At 46.5% G+C, this 24243-nt stretch overlaps 2 protein-coding genes across 2 annotated transcripts; both read left to right on the forward strand.

Moving 5' to 3' along the window:
• The first annotated feature begins 1139 nt into the window (after positions 1-1139).
• LOC140420081 (uncharacterized) lies at positions 1140-13297 on the forward strand. The gene is made up of 2 exons (XM_072504103.1): positions 1140-1246; positions 3299-13297. The coding sequence occupies exon 2, from the start codon at positions 3656-3658 to the stop codon at positions 4589-4591; it is 936 nt and encodes a 311-aa protein (XP_072360204.1). The 5' UTR covers positions 1140-1246; positions 3299-3655; the 3' UTR covers positions 4592-13297.
• A 3165-nt stretch (positions 13298-16462) lies between these two features.
• Positions 16463-23426, forward strand: LOC140420080 (uncharacterized). Its single transcript, XM_072504102.1, has 2 exons — positions 16463-16573; positions 19308-23426. Exon 2 carries the CDS (start codon positions 19673-19675, stop codon positions 20678-20680), a length of 1008 nt encoding a protein of 335 aa, XP_072360203.1. The 5' UTR covers positions 16463-16573; positions 19308-19672; the 3' UTR covers positions 20681-23426.
• Positions 23427-24243: the final 817 nt, after the last annotated feature.

Raw genomic sequence — 24243 nt, forward strand, 5'->3', positions numbered from 1 at the left:
CACGTGAAGGAGCCAGGGACAGTGGACGTGTCCCTGAGCTCCCACATCGCACACGAGGAGCATGACACGGGTCTGAGATCTCCTGCCATGTCTTAAACCTTCGGTTAACTTCAACAACTACAATTTCAACAAAAAAAACAAAGAAAAAATAAATAAATACACCAATGAAAAGAAACAGAAACACTACTTACCAGTCACTTACCAGGGATAAAAAGCACTTCCTCCCCACCCAGCTACGAATTCCCACCTAGATTGGTGCAGACTCGATGGGCTGAATGCCCTTCTTCTGCACTGTAAATTCTATGATTCCGCCGGGTGCTTCAGTTTCCTCCCACAAGCCCCGAAAGACGTGCTGTTAGATAATTTGGACATTCTGAATTCTCCCTCTATGTGCCCGAACAGGTGCCAAAATGTGGAGCGTGGGGGTTTTTCAGAGTAACTTCATTGCAGTGTTAATATAAGCCTACTTGCGACAATAAAGATTCTTTGAAGAAAGAGGTAACAAATTCTAAAGAGTTGAGGAGAAGCTGCTTCTCCCAAATGGCTGTGAATGTGTGGAATTCACTATCCCAGAGTGCGGTGGAGCTGGGACAATGAGTACATTTAGGGAAGAGTTAGACAGATTTTTAATCGGGTTGAAGAATTATACTCGATGGGCCAAATGGCCTAATTCTGCTCCTGTATCTTATGACCTTATGAAAGGGGGAGACATTGATTTGTTCCCAGATGTTGCCCAGAGGAGGAAGTTTTAGTCTGAAATTCATTGTCCCACCTCCACATTGTAACATCACAAAGGAGCTTGTCCTCTGAATCAACCAATCGGAATAAATCCGCTCCGCGGTGACATCACTGTCTAGCACACAGACGCGGAAGCCCCGCCCCCACCCATTGTTCCCCTTCCGCCACAAATTCCCGAGACAAGTTTTCCAGGCAACCGGCTGACAGTTCCGGCCGTCGGTAATCACCCCCACCCCATCCCAGGACCCGGGACTGCGCATGTCTAAGGGAAGGGGAATATGCGCATGTGCACCGGAGCTCACTTCCGCTGACCTTACTGCTGAGGTGTTGACCAATAGAATGATTGGAGGACCGGAAGGATTCTGCTTCTCCGCCAATCAGAGCTCCCCCATTGTCTCAATGCGGAAGTTGGACATGGAGGTTTCTACCGAGCAAAGCTGTTGTTCCTCCAACCCTGGGTGAGCTTGAGCTGGACACAGACTGAACCTTCCTCCTGTCTCCAATATCTGTGAGTAAAACACTTTCTTTTCTCCCTCTTTCCATTTATTGTCTCATTCTGACCTTCAATTGGTCACTTGCAGCAACTTGAAAGGAAAGGAAGTGAATCCAGGGAGGGTGCAGACTCTGCAAAGGTTGGCCCAGGTCTCTCTCTCTGGCTGTCTGAAAGACATTGACATCCTTTGCTCCCTCAGCTTGACACATTTATTTGTCTGGCTAAAAGGATGGTCTCTTTCCTAATGTTCACAATTAAAGGGCTGGTTTCCCCAGGAGATGGCTGACATTAAAGGGAACAGTAAACAGGACAAATCAAATCCAACCAGTTACTTCCCTTTCGGAATACTCTCCATCATCAGCAAAGTGATGGAAGGAGTCATTAATAGTGCTATCAAGTGGTACTTAATCAGCAAAATCTGCTCACGGACTCTCGGTTTGGGTCCCACCAGGGTCACTCAGCTCCTGACCTCATTACAGCCTTGGTTCAGTCATGGCCAACAGAGCTGAATGGCAGAGGTGAGGTGAGAGTGACTGCCCTTGGTATCAAGGCAGCATTTGACCGAGTATGGCATCAAGGAGCCCCAGCTAAACTGGAGTCAATGGGAATCGGGGAAAACTCCGCTGATTGAGTCATACATGGCACAAAGGAAGATGGTTGTGGTAGTTGGAGGTCAATCATCTCGGTTCCAGGAGATCCTCCGGGCACACTCCTAGGCCCAACCATCCTTTGCTGCTTCATCGATTACCTCCCTTTCACATAAGGCGAGAAGTGGGGATGTTTGTGGATGACTGCACAATGTTCTGCACCATTCGTGACTCTTCAGATAATGAAACAGTCTATGTCCAAATGCAGCATGACCTGGACAGTATCCAGATGTGGGCTGATAAGTAGCAAGTTACGTTTGTGCGACACAAGTGTGACAAGGCAATGACCATCTACAAAGGAGGATCTAACCACCGCCCCTTGAGATTCAATGGCATTATCATCGCTGAATCCTCCACAATCAACATCCTGGGGGTTACCATTGATCAGAAACTGAACTGGGCTAGCCATATTAATATGGTGGCCACCAGGGCAGGCCAAATACTACAGTGAGTAATGGACCTTCTGACCCCCAAAGCCTGTCCACCATATACAAGGCACAAGTCAGGCGTGTAATAGAACAATTTATATTTTATTTTGATTTATTGATCATCTCGATTTCCACAACCCTTGTGGGCAGTGGGTTCCTGCTCATGCCCACTTCATGACTAAATAAAATTCTTCCTCAGAATCACCCCATCTCTAATCAGTAAATATACTTGGATGGAGAGTCTCTACTCTTGTACAGGTTGTCGTGAGTTTAGATTTGTTGATCAGCATCAATCAGCACCTTCATAAGAATTGGGAGGGGAAGGAAGTGAATCCAGTCTGTATATTACACACATTTATCGTTCAGTAATATAGACATATATCTGTCTGGCAGCCTCTGTGTCCAGGACAGGAAGCAGTGAGCATGGGCCTGTCAATCAGCCTGAATCAGCACCTTCAGGAGAGTTGGGAGGGTGAATATTAGATACAGCAGAGTGAGAATGGAGGGCGAGTGTGTGGAATGGAGATTTAGAGCATTTACAGAGCATAGATCATAGATCATAGAATTTACAATGCAGAGGGAGGCCATTCGGCCCATCGAGTCTGCGTCGGCTCTTGGAAAGAGCACCCTACCCAAGGTCCACACCTCCACCCTATCTCCATAACCCAGTAACCCCATCCAACACTAAGGGCAATTTAGCATGGCCAATCCACCTAACCAGCACATCTTTGTACTGTGGGAGGAAACCGGAGCACCCAGAGGAAACCCACGGACACACGGGGAGGATGTGCAGACTCCGCACAGGCAGTGACCCAAGCCGGAATCGAACCTGGGACCCTGGAGCTGTGAAGCAATTGTGTGAATCACTATGCTACCGTGCTGCCCTATGATTTTACATTTGAGGGAACGAGAGTCAGCTAGAAACTAGAATTATCTGTTCTGAATTTCTATCTTGTACTGACAGTGATGATTTTTGTAAAATCTTTTTGCAGGAAGTTCGAACGAGAGGGATTTGAGGTGGATATCTCAAATTAAATATCACGTCAAGAACTGACTGAGTCACTCAATCCTTGGGAACCGAATATCATCGACCTTTGAATCTAGAAGGAGAAATGTTTGTCTATTCTGTCTGCTTCAGAGATTTTAAACATCAGTGTGTCTGGAAAAGCCACCGAGACACACATACACACACCCGTGTGAGACTGTTACAGAGCACTGACTGTCGAAAGAGCTTTAATTAGTTACACAGCCTGAAAAAATACTACACCATTCACAGCAGGGAGAGACTGTGCAGGTGTTCTGTGTGTGGACAATCGTCCAACGCGGTGATACGCAAGATCACCCGGACCATGGAGAAACCATGGAAATGTGAGGACTGTGAGAAAGGATTCAAAGACCGACATGAGCTGGAAAGGCATCAACGCAGTCACACCGGGGAGAGGCCTTTCACCTGCACTCAGTGTGAAAAGGGATTCACTATCATTGGCAACCTGCGGAGACACGAACGAGTTCACACTGGAGAGAGGCCATTCACCTGCTCTGACTGTGGGAAGGGATTCACTCGGTTATGTAACCTGCAGAGCCACCAGAGAGTTCACACCAGGGAGGGGCCATTCATCTGCTCTGTGTGTGGGAAGGGATTCACTCAGTTACACTACCTGGAGAACCACCAGCGAGTTCACTCCGGGGAGAAGCCATTCATCTGCCCTGTGTGTGATAAGCGATTCGCTCAGTTATCCTACCTGCAGAACCACCAGCGAGTTCACACCGGGGAGAGGCCATTCATCTGCACTGTGTGTGATAAGGGATTCACTCGGTTATCCCACCTGAAGATACACCAGAGCGCTCACACCGGGGAGAGGCCATTCATCTGCTCTGTGTGTGATAAGGGATTCACTCAGGCTTCCCACCTGCAGGCACACCAGCGACTTCACACGGGGGAGAAGCCGTACATCTGCACTGTGTGTGATAAGGGATTCACTCAATTATCCGGCCTGCGTAGCCACAATGTCACTCACACCAAGAGCAGGCCCTTTAAATGCTCTGACTGCAGGAGGGGTTTCAAAAGCTCACAGCGACTGATGTCCCACCGGCGCATTCACACTGAGGAGAGACCGTTCAGCTGCTCTCACTGCACAAAGAGGTTTAGAACCTCATCCAACCTGATGAAACACGAGCGCGGTCACACCGGGGAGAGCCCGTTCACCTCTCCGACTGGGAAAAGCGTCACTCGGTCATCACTTGCTGAACCACAATCTCACTCACACCAATCAGAGACCCTTTAAATGCTCCGACTGTGGGAGTGGGTTTAAAAGCTCTCAGGTACTGATGTCCCATCAGCGCATTCATACTGAGGAGAGACCGTTCAACTGCTCTCACTGCACAAAGACGTTTAGAACATCATTGCGGAGACACCAGCGAGTTCTCACTGGGGAGAGTTGATTCACCTGCTCTGATTGTGGGAAGAGATTTAGTGATTCATCTGCCCTGTTGACACACCAGCGAGTTCACACTGGAAAGAAGCCATTCACCTGCTGTCATGTGGGGAGGGATTAACTCAGTCGTCCAACATGCTGAGACACTAAAGGGTTCACAAGTGATGACGGGTTGGATTCTGCTGTTATTCCTGCTGTTAATCACATCCAGGACTGAACCTGGAGTGGGTGGAGGGATTTGCTGTCTCATCACATCCTCTGGTGCTCGGATGTGGCGACTCTGGTGAACGACTGCTCCCCGGACCTGGAATACCCGACTGTGAAGTGCCGCCCATACTACCTTCCATGGAGTTCACTTCTGCCATCATCACGGCGGTCTACATCCCACCCCAGGCGGAAGTGAAGAAGGCGCTTGATGAATTGTAACCGCTATAAATAACAATGAAACAGAATACCCGGAGGCCTTGTTCATCGTGGCCGGGGACTTTAACCAGGCCAACCTCAAGAGTGTACTGCCAAAATTCCACCAACACATCTCCTGTTCCAATAGGGGCCCCAACAACCTTGACCACTGCTACACAAACATCAAGGGTGCCTGATGATCCATCCCCGGACCACACTTCGGAAAATCGGACCACAAGACGGTGCTCCTTCTCCCCGCATACAAGCAGAAACGTAAGCGGAAGAATCCGGTTAAGAAGGTCATGCAGGGCAGCATGGTGGTACCAGGTTCGATCCCGGCTCTGGGTCACTGTCCATGTGGAGTTAGCACATTCTCCCCGTGTTTGTGGGGGTTTTCACCCCCACAAACCAAAAGGATGTGCAGGGGAGGTGGATTGGCCATTCCAAATTGCCCCTTAACTGGACAAAATGAATTGGGTACTCTAAATTTATTTTGCAAAAAGGTCATGCAAATACTGGTCCGAGGCAATGGAAGAGCTCCTACGTGACTATTTGGAGTCACTGGACTGGTCCATATTCAGGAACTCAGCAGCCAACCTAAACAAGGCACCACATCATAGACTTCATCAGTAAATGTGTAGAAGATTGTGTGTCAAAGAAGGTAGTATGTATGTTACCCAACCAGAAACCATGGTTTAATCGGGAGACTCACTCCCTGCTGAAGGCCAGGCCTGAGGAGTTCAGACAGGCAACCCTGACCTATACAAGAAATCTAGGTTTGACCACCTCTGCAAAGCCATCAGGGACTCCCAAGAGACAATACCAGACTAAGCTAGAGTCACAGACGAACGACATGGACTGTTGTCGATTGTGGCGAGGCTTAAACAACATAATGGGCTAAAAATCAAAGCCGAGTAAATTCTTTAGCAACAGCGCACCCCTTCCTGACAAACTCAATGCATTCCATGCTTATTTCGAGCAGGAAACCAACAAATCATTGTCAACTGCCCCATCAGTCTTGGGCACACCCATACCCACCGTCACAGCAGCACGGTAGCCTTGTGGATAGCACAATTGCTTCACAGCTCCAGGGTCCCAGGTTCGATTCCGGCTTGGGTCACTGTCTGTGCGGAGTCTGCACGTTCTCCCCGTGTGTGCGTGGGTTTCCTCCGGGTGCTCCGGTTTCAAAGATGTGCAGGTTAGGTGGATTGGCCATGATAAATTGCCCTTAGTGTCCAAAATTGCCCTTAGTGTTGGTTGGGGTTACTGGGTTATGGGGATAGGGTGGCGGTGTTGGCCTTGGGTAGGGTGCTCTTTCCAAGAGCCGGTGCAGACTCGATGGGCCGAATAGCCTCCTTCTGCACTGTAAATTCTATGAAAAAAAATTCTATGTCACAGCCTCTAAATTCAGATTGGCCTTTTTGAAAGTGAACCCTCGGAAAGCGACGGGTCCTGACGGAGTCTCTGGTCGTGCACTCAGATCCTCCACGGACCAACTGGCAGGTGTGTTCGCGGACATCCTTAGGAAAGGTATTGCCTCAGAGGAACAGCAACAAAGTTTCACCAGATTTGTTCCAGGTTTGGTAGGACTGTCCTATGAAGAGAGATTGGGGAAACGAGGCCTCTTTTCTCCAGAGTTTCAAGGAATGAGAGGGGATTTCATTGAAACTTACAAAATCCATAAAGGAATATACAGGGTGGGTGCAGGTGAGATGTTTCTCCTATTTGGAGAGTCTAGACCCTGAGGCATAATTTCAAAATAATGGGGAAGCCACTTAGGACCAGTCTCGGAGGAGACATTTCTTTACTCAGAGGGTTGTGAATCTTTGGAATTCTCTACCCCAGAGGGCTGTGGAAGCTCAGTCATTGAGTGTGTTTAATGCAGAGACTGGCAGATCTCTGTTTTTTTGTTCAATAAATTTCAGAGAACCCAATTTTTTTTTTCCAATTAAGGGGCAGTGTAGCGAGGCCAATTCATTTCTGCTGCACATCGTTTTGGGTTGTGGGTCTGAGACCCACAAGAGACCAGGAGAATGTGCAAACTCCACACGTGCAGTTCTTGGTGCCGTGAGGTAGAACATAGACCATAGAACATTACAGCGCAGTACAGGCCCTTCGGCCCTCAAAATTGCGCCAACCTGTGAAACCACTCTAAAGCCCATCTACACTATTCCCTTATTGTCCATATGTCTATCCAATGACCATTTGAATGCCCTTCGTGTTAGCGAGTCAACTACTGTTGCAGGCAGGGCATTCCACGCCCTTACTACTCTCTGAGTAAAGAACCTACCTCTGACATCTGTCTTATATCTATCTCCCCTCAATTTAAAGCTTTGTCCCCTCATGCTAGACATCACCATCCGAGGAAAAAGGCCCTCACTGTCCACCCTATCCAATCCTCTGATCATCTTGTATGCCTCAATTAAGTCAGCTTTTAACCATCTTCTCTCTAACGAAAACATCCTCAAGTCCCTCAGCCTTTCCTCATAAGATCTTCCCTCCATACCAGGCAACATTCTGGTAAATCTCATCTGCACCCTTTCCAATGCTTCCACATCCTTCCTATAATGCGGCGACCAGAATTGCACGCAATACTCCAAATGCGGCCGCGTCAGCGTTTTGTACAGCTGCAACATGACCTCATGGCTCCGAAACTCAATCCCTTTACCAATAAAAGCTAACACACCGTACGCCTTCTTAACAACCCTCTCAACCTGGGTGACAACTTTCAGGGATCTATGTACATGGACACCGAGATCTCTCTGCTCATCCACACTGCCAAGAATCTTACCATTAGCCCAGTACTCTGTCTTCCTGTTATTCCTTCCAAAATGAGTCACCTCACACTTTTCTGCATTAAACTCAATTTGCCACCTCTCAGCCCAGTGCTGCAGCTTACCTATGTCACTCTGTGACTTGTAACATCCTTCTGCACTGTCCACAACTCCACCAACTTTAGTGTCATCTGCAAATTTACTCACCCATCCTTCTACGCCCTCCTCCAGGTCATTTATAAAAATGACAAACCGCAGTGGCCCCAAAACCAATCCTTGTGGTACACCACTAATAACTGGACTCCAGTCTGAACATTTCCCATCAACCACCACCCTTTGTTTTCTTCCAGCTAGCCAATTTCTGATCCAAACTGCTAAATCACCCTGAATCCCATGCCTCTGTATTTTCTGTAGTAGCCTACCGTGGGGAACCTTATCAAACGCTTTACTGAAATCCATATACACCACATCAACTGCTTTACCCTCATCCACCTGTTTGGTCACCTTCTCAAAGAACTCAATAAGGTTTGTGAGGCACGACCTACCCTTCACAAAACCGTGTTGACTATCTCTAATCAAATTATTCCTTTCCAGATGATTATACATCCTATCTCTTATAAACCTTGTCCCCTCCTGGCAGCAGTGCTAACCACTGGGCCACCGTGCCACCCAACTGACAAGTTTCTAAATACATAGAACGTAGAACAGTAGAGAACAGAACAGGTCCTTCGGCCCTCGATGTGTCGAGCTTTGTCCGAAACCAAGATCAAGCTATCCCACTCCTGTCATTCTGGTGTGCTCCATGTGCTTATCCAATAACCGCTTGAAAGTTCCTAAAGTGTTCGACCCCACTATCACAGCAGGCAGTCCATTCCACACCCTAACCACTCTCTGAGTAAAGAACCTACCTCGGACATCTCTCCTATGTCTCCCACCCCGAACCTTATAGTTATGCCTCCTTGTAACACCTACATCCACCCGAGGAAATAGTCTCTGAATGTCCACTTTATCTATTCCCCTCATCATCTTATAGACCTCTATTAAGTTGCCTCTCATCCTCCTTCGCTCCAATGAGAAAAGCCCTAGCTCCCTCAACCTTTCCTCATAAGACCTACCCTCAATCCAGGCAGCATCCTGGTAAATCTCCTTTGCACCCTTTCCAGTGCTTCCACATCCTTCATATAAGGTGACCACAACTGCACACAATACTCCAAATGTGGTCTCACCAGTTGCAGCATAACCCCATGGCTTTTAAACTCGAGCCCCCTTCTTCACGGCTCTATCCACTTGAGTGGCAACCTTCAGAGATTACCTAACATTATTGCTGCTGTTAATCACATCCAGGACTGAACCATGTTCATTCTGACACTTGATGAAGTGGGAGGGTCGGAGGGTTTCTTTCTGCTGGACTGGCCGGTCTCACGACTTTGCTTCCAGTGGGCTGATGCTCTTTGAGCCTGGGAGAGCACATTCCCACTGAAATGATCCACAAAAACTGATGAAGGACATTTATTTTAACCTGGATAGTAAATAGTGTTTTTCCCCCACTACAGGTAGATCTAAAATAAATACATTTGTCTCTGTTCCATTGAGTCGACAGCACAGGGCCAGGCCAGTTGGCTCCATTGGTCTCTGTCAGTATTTATGCTCCACATGAGCCTCCACTCACCCCTCTTCGTCTCCCCCATCAGCATATCCCTCTATTCCTTTCTCCCTCATGTATGTGTCTAGCTTCCCCTTCAATGTATTCATGTTGTTCACCTCAACCACTCGCTGTGGGAGTGAGTGCCACATTCTCACTGTCGCTGGGTAAAGAGGTTTCTCATCAAATCCCTATGGATTATTGAACCCCTTCATCATCTTAAAGACTTCCATCAGGTCACCCCTCAGTCTTCTCTTTTCTAGAGAAATGCAGCCCCAGCCTCTCCTGAGGGTGAAATGCTCTCGGTTCTGGTATTAATCTTGTGAATCTTTGTTGCACCTTCTCCAGTGCCTCTATTTTCTTTTTCTAAATGGAGATCACAGATGTTGACAGTGCTCCCAGTGCAGTCTAGCCCTGGTTCTAAACAAGTTGTCATAACCTCCCTGCTTTTCAATTCTATCCCTCCATAATGGAACCCTATATATGGGCCCCACACTTTAGGAAAGATGTGAAGTTCTCCGAGACGGTGCAGAGGAGATTTACGAGAATGGCACCAGGGATGAGGAACTTCACTTATTCAGAGAGATTGGAGCAGCTGAAATTTCTCTCTTTGGGTCAGACAGGAATTAGGGTCAGGAATGGGGCCATTCGGCCCATTGAGACCATTGCCCAGTTCTATTCCCGTATCTCTGTCAGTTTATTTCCCTCAAGTGACCATCCAATTTCCTTTGGGAGACATTCCATCATAGGAGCCGCACGGTAGCTTTGTGGATAGCACAATTGCTTCACAGCTCCAGGGTCCCAGGTTCGATTCTGGCTTGGGTCACTGTCTGTGCGGAGTCTGCACATCCTCCCCGTGTATGCGTGGGTTTCCTCCGGGTGCTCCGGTTTCCTCCCACAGTCCAAAGATGTGCAGGTAAGGTGGATTGGCCATGATAGATTGCCCTTAGTGTCCAAAATTGCCCTTAAGTGTTGGGTGGGGTTACTGGGTTATGGGGATAGCGTGGAGGTGTTGACCTTGGGTAGGGTGCTCTTTCCAAGAGCCGGCGCAGACTCGATGGGCCGAATGGCGGCCTCCTGCACTGTAAATTCTATGATTCTATGATCTCTGCTTCTACTCCCCTTGTAGGAAGGGGGTTCCAGCTATTCACCACTTGCTTTAAATGTAAACGAAACTCGGACAGCACAGAAGGAGGCCATTTCACCCATCGTTCCCATGCTGGCTCTGGGAACGAACAATTAATCACTCTTCAAATTTATTTTCTTTTTCAGAATCTGTCCAGTTCTCTTTAGAAAGTATTGTTTAATTTGAATCCTGCACCATTTTCAAGCTGCTGGGATGAGTCTAGAGACGGCACGGTGGCACAGTGGTTAGCTCTGCAACCTCACAGCGCCAGGGATCCCGGTTCAGTTCAAGCCTTGGGTCACTGTGTGGAGTTTGTACGTTCTCTCCATGTCTGCGTGGGTTTCCTCCGGGTGCTCTGGTTTCCTCCCACAGTCCAAGATGTGCGGTTTGGCGGATTGGCCATGCTAAATTGCTGCTTAGTGTCCGGGCTGTGCAGGTTAGGTTATGGGGTTACGGGGATAGAACAAGGTGGACAGGTGAGTGGAAAGAATGCTCTTTCAAAGAGTTGGTGCACACTCAATGGCTTCCTTCTGCACTGTCGGAATTCTATAATCTCAATATTATAGCACAGCACTTGGAAAACAGTGGTAGGATCAGACAGAGTCAGCGTGGATTTATGAAAGGGAAATCGTGCTTGACAAATCGACTGGAATTCTTCAAGGATGTAACTAGTAGAGTTGAAGAGGGGAAGCCAGTGTATGTGGTTTATTTGGACTTTCAGAAGGCTTTCGACAAAGTGCCATTTAAGAGATTAGTGTGTAATATTAAAGTTAATGGGATTAGGCGTAGTTACTGAGATGGATAGAAAACTGATTGGGCAGACAGGAAACAAAGAATAGAAATTAATGGGTCTGAACTGTGGGCAGTGACTGATGGGGTACTGCAGGGATTGCTGCTGGGAACCCATCTATTTGCAATGTATATTCATGATTTAGATGAGGAAGCTGAATACAACAGCTCAAAATTTGCAGATGACACAAAGCTTGGTGGGAGGGTCAGCTGTGAGGAGGTTACAGAGATGCTTCATGTGTGATTTGGACAAGCTGAGTGAGTGGGAAAATGCATGGCAGATACAATATAATTTGGATAAATGTTATGTTATCCGCTTTGATAGCAAAAATGGGAAGAAAGATTTTTTTTTTTTTTTGAAAGATTTAGTGTACCCAATTCATTTTTAAATTTTCCAATTAAGGGACAACTTAGCGTAGGCAATCCACCTAGCCTGCACATCTTTGGGTTGTGGGGGTGAAACCCACACAATCGGGGAGAATGTGCAAACTCCACACGGACAGTGACCCAGAGCCGGGATCGAACCTGGGAACTCAGTGCCATGAGGCAGCAGTGCTAGTCACTGCGCCACTGTGCTGCCCTGGGAAGGACAATGATTAAATGAATGGCTGTAAATTGAGAGATGGGAATGTGGAGCGAGACCTGTGTCCTCATATACCAGTCACTGAAGGTAAGCATGCAGGTGTAGCAGGCGGTAAAGAAGGCAAATGGCATGTTGGCCTTCATAGAGAGAAGATTCGAGTACAGAAGCAGTGATGTCTTGCTGCAATTGTACAGGGCCTTGGTGAGGATAAACCTGGAATATTGTGTGCAGTTTTGATCTCTTTATCTGAGGAAGGATGTTCTTGCTATAGAAGGTTAACCAACTGATTCCTGGGATGGCGGGACTGATGTATAAGAGGTTGTGTCGTTTACAATTGTATTTGCTGTAGTTCAGAAGAATGAGGGGGTTCTCATAGAAATCTATAGAATTCTAACAGGACTAGACAGGGTAGATGCAGGCAGGATATCCCTGATGGTGAAAGTGACCACACCCAGGGTCATAGTCTAAGGATACGGCGTAAACCTTTTAGGACTAAGGTGAAGAGAAATTTCTTCATCCAGCGAGTGGCGGGATGAAGTTATTGGGTTGGATGATCAGCCACGTTCACAGAGCAGGCTTGAAGGGCCGAATGGCCTACACCTGCTTCTACTTCCTATGTTTCTATAAATCACAACAACTCATTTTGAAACACATAATTTCCCGATATACTGTGTTTGGATTTTCACAGGGGACTTGGAAATAGAATGAAACACATTGTTGTTACACAAAATTACGAAGGCACCGTCTTTATTCCTGATAATCATCAGCATATCGAGTGTGATCTATCCAAGTTTAGGGACTTTTCTAAAAATAAATTAAATTTCTGTAGCACCTTTCATGACCACAGGATCTCCTGAAGGATTTTACATCCAGTGAAGTACTTTTGAAATGTAGTCACTGTTGTAATGTCAGAAACTCTGGGTATGCTTCTGTCATAAGATTTAGTTTTTTAAATCAATCACTTGTCGATCTTCACTGTTGGAAGTAAGAAGGTCAAAGAAACCATGTTAAACTCTAACATGTGACTCGATCTTTATTTCAGAATTTAATACTGTATAAATGTGAATCTTCAACACTGCTGAGTTAGCATTAATTGTTGAAACAAAGAAATTCTTCAAGAATTTTGACAAGAAAGAGAACATTAAATTGTGTCAATTGTGTCAATGTCTGGCTCAACCACAAGGCTGTTTGTTCAATCCAATCAAGATGAGTAAGAAATAAAGCTATTGTCTTTCACAAACTGTCTTTTTGAACCAGTGTTCCTTGGCGTGACCAAAGATTACTGTTTTATTTAGCCACCAATCAGTAACAGATGATTGATCCTTAATTCAGTTACAATGAATGAATCAATAATGAATCCGTAGTTCTCGTAAAAGACTGATTTTTATTTGCTGTAAAAATGTAAAAGCAGGGCAGCAGAGTGGCACAGTGGTTAGCACTGCTGCCTCATGGTGCCGAGGTCCCAGGTCCAATCCTGGCTCTGGGTCACTGTCCGTGTGGAGCTTGCACATTCGCCCTGTGTTTGCGTGGGTTTCGCCCCCACAACCCAAAGATGTGCAGGGTAGGTGGATTGGCCATGCTAAATTGTCCCTCATTTGGAAAAAATGAATTGGGTACCCGTGTCTGCGTGGGTCACACCCCACAATCCAAAAAGATTGTGCAGGATAGGTGGATTAGCCACCCAAAATTGCCCCTTAATTGGCGAAAAATAGTTGGGTACTACCTTCCACGGAGTTCACTTAGGTAGTCTACACATTCTTTTTTTAAAAATTTATAAATTTAATGAACAAAGAACAAAGAAATGTACAGCACAGGAACAGGCCCTACAAGCCCGTGCCAACCATGCTGCCCGACTAAACTACAATCTTCTACACTTCCTGGGTCCGTATCCCTCTATTCCCATCCTATTCATGTATTTGTCAAGATGCCCCTTAAATGTCACTATCGTCCCTTCTTCCACCACCTCCTCCGGTAGCGAGTTCCAGGCACCCACTACCCTCTGCGTAAAAAAACTTGCCTCGTACATCTACTCTAAACCTTGTCCCTCTCACCTTAAACCTATGCCCCCTAGTAATTGACCCCTCTACCCCGGGGAAAAGCCTCTGACTATCCACTCTGTCTATGCCCCTCATAATTTTGTAGACCTCTATCAGGTCGCCCCTCAACCTCCTTCGTTCCAGTGAGAACAAACCGAGTTTATTCAACCGCTCCTCATAGCTAATGCCCTCCATACCAGGCAACATTCTGGTAAATCTCTTCTGCACCCTCTCTAAAGCCTCCACATCCTTCTGGTAGTGTGGCGACCAGAATTGAACACTATACTCCAAGTGTGGCCTAACTAAGGTTCTATACAGCTGCAACATGACTTGCCAATTCTTATACTCAATGCCCCGGCCAATGAAGGCAAGCATGCCGTATGCCTTCTTGACTACCTTCTCCATCTGTGAAGATAAATGTACTGACAAGAGAGACCTTCAAGGTCAGATTAACCTCATCATTTGAAGTTGTAAAATAAGGGATTCTATAGAAGCAGATAAAAGGATAGTATGAAACCGTTCTATTGTATTCCTGCCTAAGGTAATGAGAGAAGGTGGTGTCAGTAATTGGGGATCCAATTCAATTAATCTAGTGACCAAATTGACCAATTGTCATGTTATGAGGTAATGGTCACTTTGGGGATAAAAGTAGAGGTTCCGAACGTCTTCCTTGCTGGCCAAGTACTGAAGACTCCTGAGGCCGAGTTCCAAGGAAATTACTGTCAAAGAAGGAGCCAGACTTCCGAGGTCGAATTCCACAAGAATTACTGTCAAAGAAGGAGCCAGAGAGGGTTACGCTTCAACAGACTGATCACCCACATGAAGTTGGAAAAGTCAATGCCTTAAAGTTCAGTAAACCTTTTTCTTTTCATAAACTTATTTTTGAATTTAACTGCAGAGAATTCTGCCTTTGTCTTAATTGTTTCAAGTACTGTCTAAACTAAAGTGAATTTATTAAATGGGGGTAGGGTTTGGGGGCAGCTGAAATCAATTATGTTCTCAATAACAAGATCAGTTTCTTCAATTAAAAACCTTGCATTTCTATAGCACCTTTCACAACAACAGGGCATCCCAAAGTGTCATCACTTTTGTAATGTAGGAAACGTGGCAATCAATTTATACACAGCAAGATCCCACACACAGCAATGTGATAATGAGCAGATGATCTGTTTTTAGTGATGTTGATTGAGGGGTAAATATTGACCAGGACACGAGTAACTCCCCTGCTCTTCTTCAAAATAGTGGCTGTGGGAACTTTTACACCCACCTGAGAGGGGCAGAAGGGGCCTCAGTTTAACATTTTATTTGAAAGAAGCTGTTCTGACAGTGCAGCACTCCCTCAGTGCTGCGAGGAGGAATGTTGGGTGTAATTTATGTCCTCCAGTCCCTGGACTGGGACTTGAACCTACAGCCTTCTGACTCAGAGGTGAGAGAACTGCCCACCGAGCCACGGCTGACACTATAGACAATACAAAGTTAGAAAGTGAAAGTTACCCTTTAAAACCCCCACCCCCACCCCCACCAAACCCTTTGCATCCAGTGCCGAAATGTAATAATAAAAACCCCAGTATAAATAACATGGATTTGACTGACAAATGTTGAGGTGTTGGTTTCGAGTCACAAGTTTTGACTTCCCATTTGAGCCTCGGGCACCTTTCTGTCTCTCTATTGCTCATGTCAATGACAGGCAGCGACGGAGCTGAGGGCTGAGTTTAACTGAGAATAACGCTCCAGTTGGCAAACTTCCATGAATGTCACACAATTTATGTAAAGGGCTAAATCCAGATTGCGAGCAGACAGATTTTTAATGGGTTGAATGTTAATGGAGAACTGGCAGTACGGTGGAATTAAAGCCTGGATGAGAACAGCCATGATAGAATGGCAGAGCAGACTCGATGGGCCAAATGGCCTAATTCTGCCTATATCTTATGACCTTATGAAAGGGGGAGACATTGATTTGCTCCCAGAGGAGGAAGTTTTAGTCTGAAACTCGTTGTCCAACCTCCACATTCTGACATCACAAAGGAGCGCGTCCTCTAAATCAGCCAATAGGAATACATCCGTTCCGCAGTGACGTCACTGCATTTGAGCGCACCCGCCCGGCGCGAGGACACGGGAGCCTCGCCCCCATCCTTGGTTCCCCCTCCCCTAGCACTTGATGTTCATCAAGACTGTTTCCAGGCAACCGGCTGATAGCTCCGGCCAGAGCGAGAAGCCCCTCCCCCAACTCAGGACTGCGCATGTCTCAGGGAGAAGGGAATCTGCGCATGTGCAACGTGAGCTCAATACCTCTGACTTTACCGCTGATTTGTGCCCAATTGGAAGTTGGAGGACCGGAAGGACTCTGTCTCTCCGCCAATCAGAGCTCCCCCATTGTCTCAATGCGGAAGCTGGACATGGAGGTTTCTGCCGAGCAAAGTTGTTGTTCCTCCAACCCTGAATGAGCTTGAGCTGCACACAGACTCCTGTCTCCAGCATCTGTGAGTAAAACACTTTCTTTTCTCCCCCTTTCCATTTATTTTCTCATTCTCACCTTCAATTGGTCACTTGCAGCAACTGAAGGGAAAGGAAGTGAATCCAGGGAGGGTGCAGACTCTGCAAAGCTGGCCCAGGTCTCTCTCTTAAACACATTGACATCCTTTGCTTCCTCAGCTTGACACATTTATTTGTCTGGCTAAAAGGACGATCTCTTTCTTAATGTTCACAATTAAAGGGCTGGTTTCCCTCGGAGATGACTGACATTTAAGGGGACAGTAAACAGGGCAAATCCAACTCAGCCAATTACTTCTCTGTAGGTCTACTGTCCATCATCAGCAAAGTGATGAAAGGAGTGATCAAAGTTGCTATTAAGTGGCACTTATTCTGCAATAACCTGATCCTGGACGCTCAGTTTGGGTTCTGCCAGGGTCACTCAGCTCCTGACCTCATTACAGCCTTAGTTGAAACTTGGACGAAAGAGCTGAATGCCAGAAGCGAGGTGAGAGTAACTGCCCTTGACATCAAGGCAGCATTTGACCGAGTATGGCATCAAGGAGCCCTAGCTAAACTGGAGTCACTGGGATTCAGGGGATAACTCTCCACTGGTTGGAGTCATACCTGGCACAAAGGAAGATGGTTGGGGTGATTGGAGGTCAATCATCTCAGCTCCGGGACATCACTGCAGGAATTCCTCAGGACAGTTTCCTTTGACGAACCATCTTCAGCTGCTTCATCAATGATCTCCCTTCCATCATAAGGTGAGAAGTGGTCATGTGCAGTCATCCGCAAACAATGTTCAGCACCATTCTCAACTCCTCAGATAATGAAGCATTCCATGCCCAAGTTCAGTAAGACCTGGACAATATCCAGGATTGGCCTAATAAGTGGCAAGTTACATTTGTGCTACACAAGTGCCAGGCAATGACCATCTCCTACAAGAGAGGATCTAACCACCACCCCTTGACATTCAGTGGCATTTCCATCGCTGAATCCCCCACAACCAAATCCTGGGGGTTACCATTTATCATAAAATGAACTGGACTAGCCATATTAATAATGTAGCTACCAGGGCAGGTCAAAGGCTGGTAATCCTACGGCGAGTAACACACCACCTGATGCCCCAAAGCTTGTCTACCAGACATCTACAAGCATAAGTCAGGAGTGTAATGGAATACCCTCCACTTTGCTGTATGAGTGCAGCTCCAACAACACGCAAGAAGCTCGACTCTATCCAGGACAAAGCAGCCTGATTGATTGCGTCGCCTTCCACAAACATTCAAACCTTCCACCACCGACAAACAGTAGCAGCACTGCAGTAACTCGTAAAGGGTCCTCAGACAGCACCTTCCAAACCCACGACCACTATCATCTAGAAGGACAAGAGCAGCAGAAACCTGGGTAGCCCACCACCTGGCGGTTCACTTCCAAGTTACACACTACCCTGACTTGGAAATATATTGCCGTTCCTTCACTGTCCCTCGGACAACATCCTGGAATTCCCTCCCTAACAGCACAGGGGATGTACGGAAGCATGGTGGAGCAGTGGTTAGCGCTTTGCCTCACGGCGCCGAGGTCCCAGGTTCGATCCCGTCTGGGTCACTGTCCATGTGTAGTTTGCACACTCTCCCGTGTTCGCGTGGGTTTCGCCCCCACAACCCAAAGATGTGCAGGGTAGGTGGATTGGCCACGCTAAATTGCCCCTTAATTGGAAAAAATTAATTGGGTATTTTAAATTTATAAAAAACAAATGAAAAAAAAAACAGCACTGGGGATGTACCTACACCTCAAGGACTGCAGCAGTTCAAGAAGGCAACTCACCACTACTTCGGAAGGGCAACTGGGGATGGGCAATAAATGCTGGCCTAACCAGCATTGTCCACATCCCGTAAATTAATTTTTAAAAATTTAATATCGGACAGAGATATGTCTAGTGTTGTTATATGGTATGTATTGTATGGTATTATTGATGGTTCTGTAATAAAATACATGTATTATTATTTCTAGTTTTGTAAATAGTACTGTACCTACATTATATATTTCCAGTCATACAGTCATTGCAGCACTGACAGAATCCATTTGGTAACTCAAGTCAATGCTGACTCTCTGTACAGCGATCCAGTCAGTCCCATTCCCCCTCGATATCCCTGTTCACCTGCAAGTTTATTTTCTTCAAGTGACCATCCTATTTTATTTTAAATTATTGATCATCTGGACTTCCACAACCCTTGTGGGCAGTGTGTTTCCTGTCATGAACACTCCATGACTGAATAAAATTCTTCCTCAGAATTTCCCTATCTCTAATCAGTAAATGTACTTATATGGAGATTCTCTACTCTTGCACAGGTTTTAGTGAGTTTAGATTTGTTGATCAGCACCTTCAGGAAAATTGGGAGGGAAAGTAAGTGAATACAGTCTGCATATTACACACATTTTTCATCCAGTAATAGAGACATATATCTGTCTGGCAGCCTGCATGAAGATTTTCAGGTCTCTGTGTCCAGGACAGGAAGCAGTGAGCTTGGATCTGTCAATCAGCCAGAATCAGCACCTTCAGGAGAATTGGGAGGGTGAATATTAGATACAGCAGAGTGAGAATGGAGGGAGAGTGTGTGGGATTGAGATTTAGAGCATTTCAGGGAAAGAGAGAGGAAAGAATGTTCGATAGAAACTAGAATTGTCTGTTCTGATTTACTATCCTGTACTGACAATGATTACTATTGTAAAATCTGTTTGCAGGAAGTTCGAACGAGAGGAGTTTGAGGCCGAGATCTGAAACTAAATATCACGTCAAGAACTGACTGAGTCACTCAATTCTTGGGATGATCGGCCTTTGAATCTAGAAGGAGAAATGTTTGTCTATTCTGTCTGCTTCCAGAGATTTTAAACATCAGTGTGTCTGGAAAAGCCACCGAGACACACACACACACCCGTGTGAGACTGTTACAGAGCACTGACTTGACTATGGAAAGAGCTTTAATCAATGACACAGCCTGAAAAAATACTACACCATTCACAGCAGGGAGAGACTGTGCAGGTGTTCTGTGTGTGGACAAGGCTTCAACTGATCGTCCAACGCGGTGAGACGCAAGAGCACCCGGACCATGGAGAAACCATGGAAATGTGAGGATTGTGGGAAGGGATTCAAAGACCCGTATGGGCTGGAAAGGCATCAACGCAGTCACACTGGGGAGAGGCCGTTCACCTGCTCTCAGTGTGAAAAGGGATTCACTGACATTGCCCACCTGCGGAGACACGAACGGGTTCACACAGGAGAGAGGCCTTTCACCTGCTCTCAGTGTGAAAAGGGATTCACTGACATTGGCAACCTGCGGAGACACGATCGAGTTCACACTGGGGAGAGGCCGTTCACCTGCTCTGACTGTGGGAAGGGATTCACTCAGTTATCCAGCCTGCAGAGACACCAGCGAGTTCATACTGGGGAGAGGCCATTCACCTGCTCTGACTGTGGGAAGGGATTCACTCAGTTATCCAGCCTGCAGAGCCACCAGAGAGTTCACACTGGGGAGAGGCCTTTCACCTGCTCCCACTGTGAAAAGGGATTCACTGACATTGGCAACCTGCGGAAACACGAACGAATTCACACTGGAGAGAGGCCTTTCACCTGCTCTCAGTGTGAAAAGGGATTCACTGACGTTAGCAACCTGCGGACACACGAACGAGTTCACACTGGGGAGCGGCCTTTCACCTGCTCTGACTGTGAGAAGGGATTCACTCACTTATCCAGCCTGCAGAGACACCAGAGAGTTCACACCGGGGAGAGGCCATTCATCTGCACTGTGTGTGATATGGGATTCACTGAATTATCCAACCTGCTGAAACACAATGTCACTCACACCAAGAGCAGGCCCTTTAAATGCTCTGACTGCAGGAGGGGTTTCAAAAGCTCTCAGCTACTGATATCCCACCAGCGCATTCACTTTGAGGAGAGACCGTTCAGCTGTTCTCACTGCACAAAGAGCTTTAGAACCTCATCCAACCTGATGAAACACGAGCGATGTCACACCGGGGAGAGCCCGTTCACCTCTCCGACTGGGAAAAGATTCACTCGGTCATCACTTGCTGAGCCACAATGTCAGTCACACCAATGAGAGACCCTTTAAATGCTCCGACTGTGGGAGTGGGTTTAAAAGCTCTCTGGTACTGATGTCCCACCAGCACATTCACACTGAGGAGAGACCGTTCAGCTGCTATCACTGCACAAAGAGGTTTACAACGTCATCCACATTGCGGAGACACCAGCGAGTTCACCTGCTCTGGTTGTGGGAAGAGATTTAGTGATTCATCTGCCCTGTTGACACACCAGCGAGTCCACACTGGAACGAAGCCATTCACCTGCTCTCACTGTGGGGGGGGATTCACTCAGTCATCCAACATGCTGAGACATCAAAGGGTTCACAAGTGATGGTTTAGATTCTGCTGTTATTCCTGCTGGTAATCACATCCAGGACTGAACCTGGAGTGGCTGGAGGGGTTTGTCATCTCCTCAACTCCTCCTGATGCTCAGACGTGACGACCCTGGTGAACTACTGCTCCCCGGACCTGGAATACCTGACTGTGAAGTACGGTCCATACTACCTTCCACGGAGTTCACTTCTGCCATCATCACAGTGGTCTACATCCCACCCCAGGCGGAAGTGAAGAACGCGCTTGATGAATTGTAACCGCTATAAATAACAATGAATCAGAATACCCGGAGGCCTTGTTCATCGTGGCCGAGGACTTTAACCAGGCCAACCTCAAGAGTGCGGCCCCAACATCCTTGACCACTGCTACACAAACACCAAGGGCGCCTGATGCTCCATCCCCTGACCGCACTTCGGAAAATCGGACCACAAGACGGTGCTCCTTCTCCCGGCATACAAGCAGAAACTTAAGCGGAGAATCCGGTTAAGACGGTTGCGCAATGCTGGTCCAAAGCAACAGAAGAGTTCCTGCGCGACTGCTTGGAGTCAGTGGACTGGCCCATATTCAAGAACTCAGCAGCCAACCTGAACAAGTATGCCAGCACCATCACAGACTTCATCAGCAAGTGTGTAGAAGATTGTGTGCCAAAGAAGGTAGTACGTACGTTGCCCAACCAGAAACCATGGTTTAACGGGAGATTCACTCCCTACGGAAGGCCACATCTGAGCAGTTCAAGACAGGCGACCCTGACCTAATCAAGAGATCTATGTATGACCTCTGCAAAGCCATCACGGACTCCAAGAGACGATACCATACTAAGCTGGAATCACAGACTAACGACATGGACTCTCGTTGGTTGTGGCAAGGCTTAAACAACATAATGGGGAGATTGGGGCGAGAGCGCGCACGGGGCAGCCTCGTCCTTCGCGAGCTTGGCCGAGGCCCACATGTTTTATCTTCAACCTGGGACATCATCTCTCCAGAGATTGCACCACTAAAAGCAAGTCAAGTACACCAGGCATGACGACAATGAATTATACCATGATTGTTCGAACAGACTTGATGGACTGCCTAGTGTTTTGTCTTCTTTACCTTGTTCACACCCATTGTGTTAATAAGTATAAATTGCACTCTTTTAACCTTAATTGCATGATTTACCTTTTAGTATTATAATATGCAATGGCCTTGTGGAATAGGAGTTGGCCATTCGACTTCTTGAGCGTACACTGCTATTTTGTTAGATCATAGCTGATCTGCATCTGCTTTAGTTCTGGTGTCCCTCTCATTTCTGCTTGAAGTGCATGTGCTGCTTGTTGAGCTGGGCAGTGCCTTTAAGGTTGACAAGCAGCCATAGATACGTGCATCTTAAAGGGAACATTATGCAAGGCCTGTTTGTTCTCTGCACAGTACATTTGAGTGTTGAGCAACAGTGCACCCATAGAAGGAATATTGCTTCTTTCTACAGTCCTTTCATACCCTTGCCTAACAATACTATATTGATCTTAGTTTTGAAAATTTCACCAGCATCCAAAATATTTTGGGAACTAGTGTTCCAAATTTCCACTACCCTTTGTGTGAAATAATGTTTCCTGGTTTTGATCTTAACTTCCTTGGCTTCAATTTCAAAATTGTGCCTCTTTGTTCCCCCAACAGCGGAAATGGTTTCTCTATATCAAATGACATTATCTTGATTAAATCACCCATGAAGCTTCTAAACTCCAAGAAATACAAAACCAGCCTTATGCAACCTGCCTTCATAATTTAACCCTTTAAACATCTGTATATTTTTGGTGAGCCTGTACCTTCAGTTGTTTCTTATTTCCCCGAACAAGAACCAGGACAACTTGATCTATCACCTCCCAAATTCTTTTCCAACTGCTTTGAGATATCCCTTTCCCTGGCAGTAGGTAGGCAGCACACCCTTCTGGACTTTTATTTACGTTTGCAGAGCACGGTATCCCCATATATTTGAATTTTCTATACTGTACACCTAGTCTGCTCCTCTGCTCTTTGGACTACCTTCTGCTTGCAGTGCCATCTCATAAACTTTCTCCTTATCGTAACAGTTATGAAGTATATTGTTGCAGTTGGACTGGACCGATGTCTGCAAGACCTCTATTTTCCCTCATGCTTAGTCTGCCCAGCTGATGGACAGTCACAGTTCTCCCCTTTCCTGCACTTGTTCTTTCCTTTGAGGTGTCACTGTAACTCTGGCGAGAACTCCACAGAAGTTCTTTCCCCTCCCATATATAAATATGTATATTAATGTCTCTACCTTGCACAACTTAGCAGTGAATTCCCATCAAAAAGAAGTCTTTAAGATAGATGTTTAATTTTCATTGTTTTATTTTGTGATGTTTGAGTGAATTGTTTTAAAGCTAATTATATTTGGAATACCATAAATAAAACAGTTGAATTTAATGAATATAATGATTTGTATCTTGTATTATCTAAACAGCCTGAGTTATGAAGTATATAAACTAAATGTCATGATTGGTGATTTAAAAAAAACTAACAACATAATGGGTACAAAGTAAAGCCGAGTAGAGTCTCCAGCAACAGCGCAGCCCTCCCCGACAAACTCAATGCATTCTATGCTTACTTCGAGCAGGAAACCAACAAACTGCCCCAGGAGCCTTGGACACACCCATACCCACCGTCACAGCCTCCAAAGCCAGATTGGCCTCCTTGAAAGTGAACCCTCGGAAAGCGACGGGTCCTGACGAGATCCCTGGTCGTGCACTTAGATCCTCCGTGGACCAACTGGCGGGTGTGTTTGCGGACATCCTCAACCTCTCCCCACTCCGTTCCGAGGTTCCCACCTGCTTCAAGATAACCACCATCATACCGGTGCCAAAGAAGAACCAGGCAACGTGCCTCAATGAATACCGTCCAGTAGCCTTGACATCGATCATTATGAAATGCTTAGACCACAGCTGGAGTAATGTGTGCAGTTTTACTCCCCTTACCTTAGGAAAGGTATTGCCACAGAGGAACAGCAACAAAGTTTCACCAGACTTGTTCCGGGTTTGGTAGGACTGTCCTATAAAGAGAGATTGGGGAAACTAGGCCTCTTTTCTCTCGAGTTTCAAGGAATGAGAGGGGATTTCATTGAAACTTACAAAATCCATAAAGGAATAGACAGGGTGGGTGCAGGTGAGCAGTTTCCCCTGGTTGGAGAGTCTAGAACCAGGGAACACAATTTCAAAATAAGGGGGAAGCCACTTAGGACGTGTCTCGGAGGAGA

Source organism: Scyliorhinus torazame, chromosome 5 (assembly GCF_047496885.1).
Source record: "Scyliorhinus torazame isolate Kashiwa2021f chromosome 5, sScyTor2.1, whole genome shotgun sequence".
NCBI lineage: Eukaryota > Metazoa > Chordata > Chondrichthyes > Carcharhiniformes > Scyliorhinidae > Scyliorhinus > Scyliorhinus torazame.

What these genes read in the sequence shown, in the direction of transcription:
- LOC140420081 (XM_072504103.1), top strand. Translation starts at nt 3,656, where the DNA reads ATGGAGAAACCATGGAAATGTGAGGACTGTGAGAAAGGATTCAAAGAC.
- LOC140420080 (XM_072504102.1), top strand. Translation starts at nt 19,673, where the DNA reads ATGGAGAAACCATGGAAATGTGAGGATTGTGGGAAGGGATTCAAAGAC.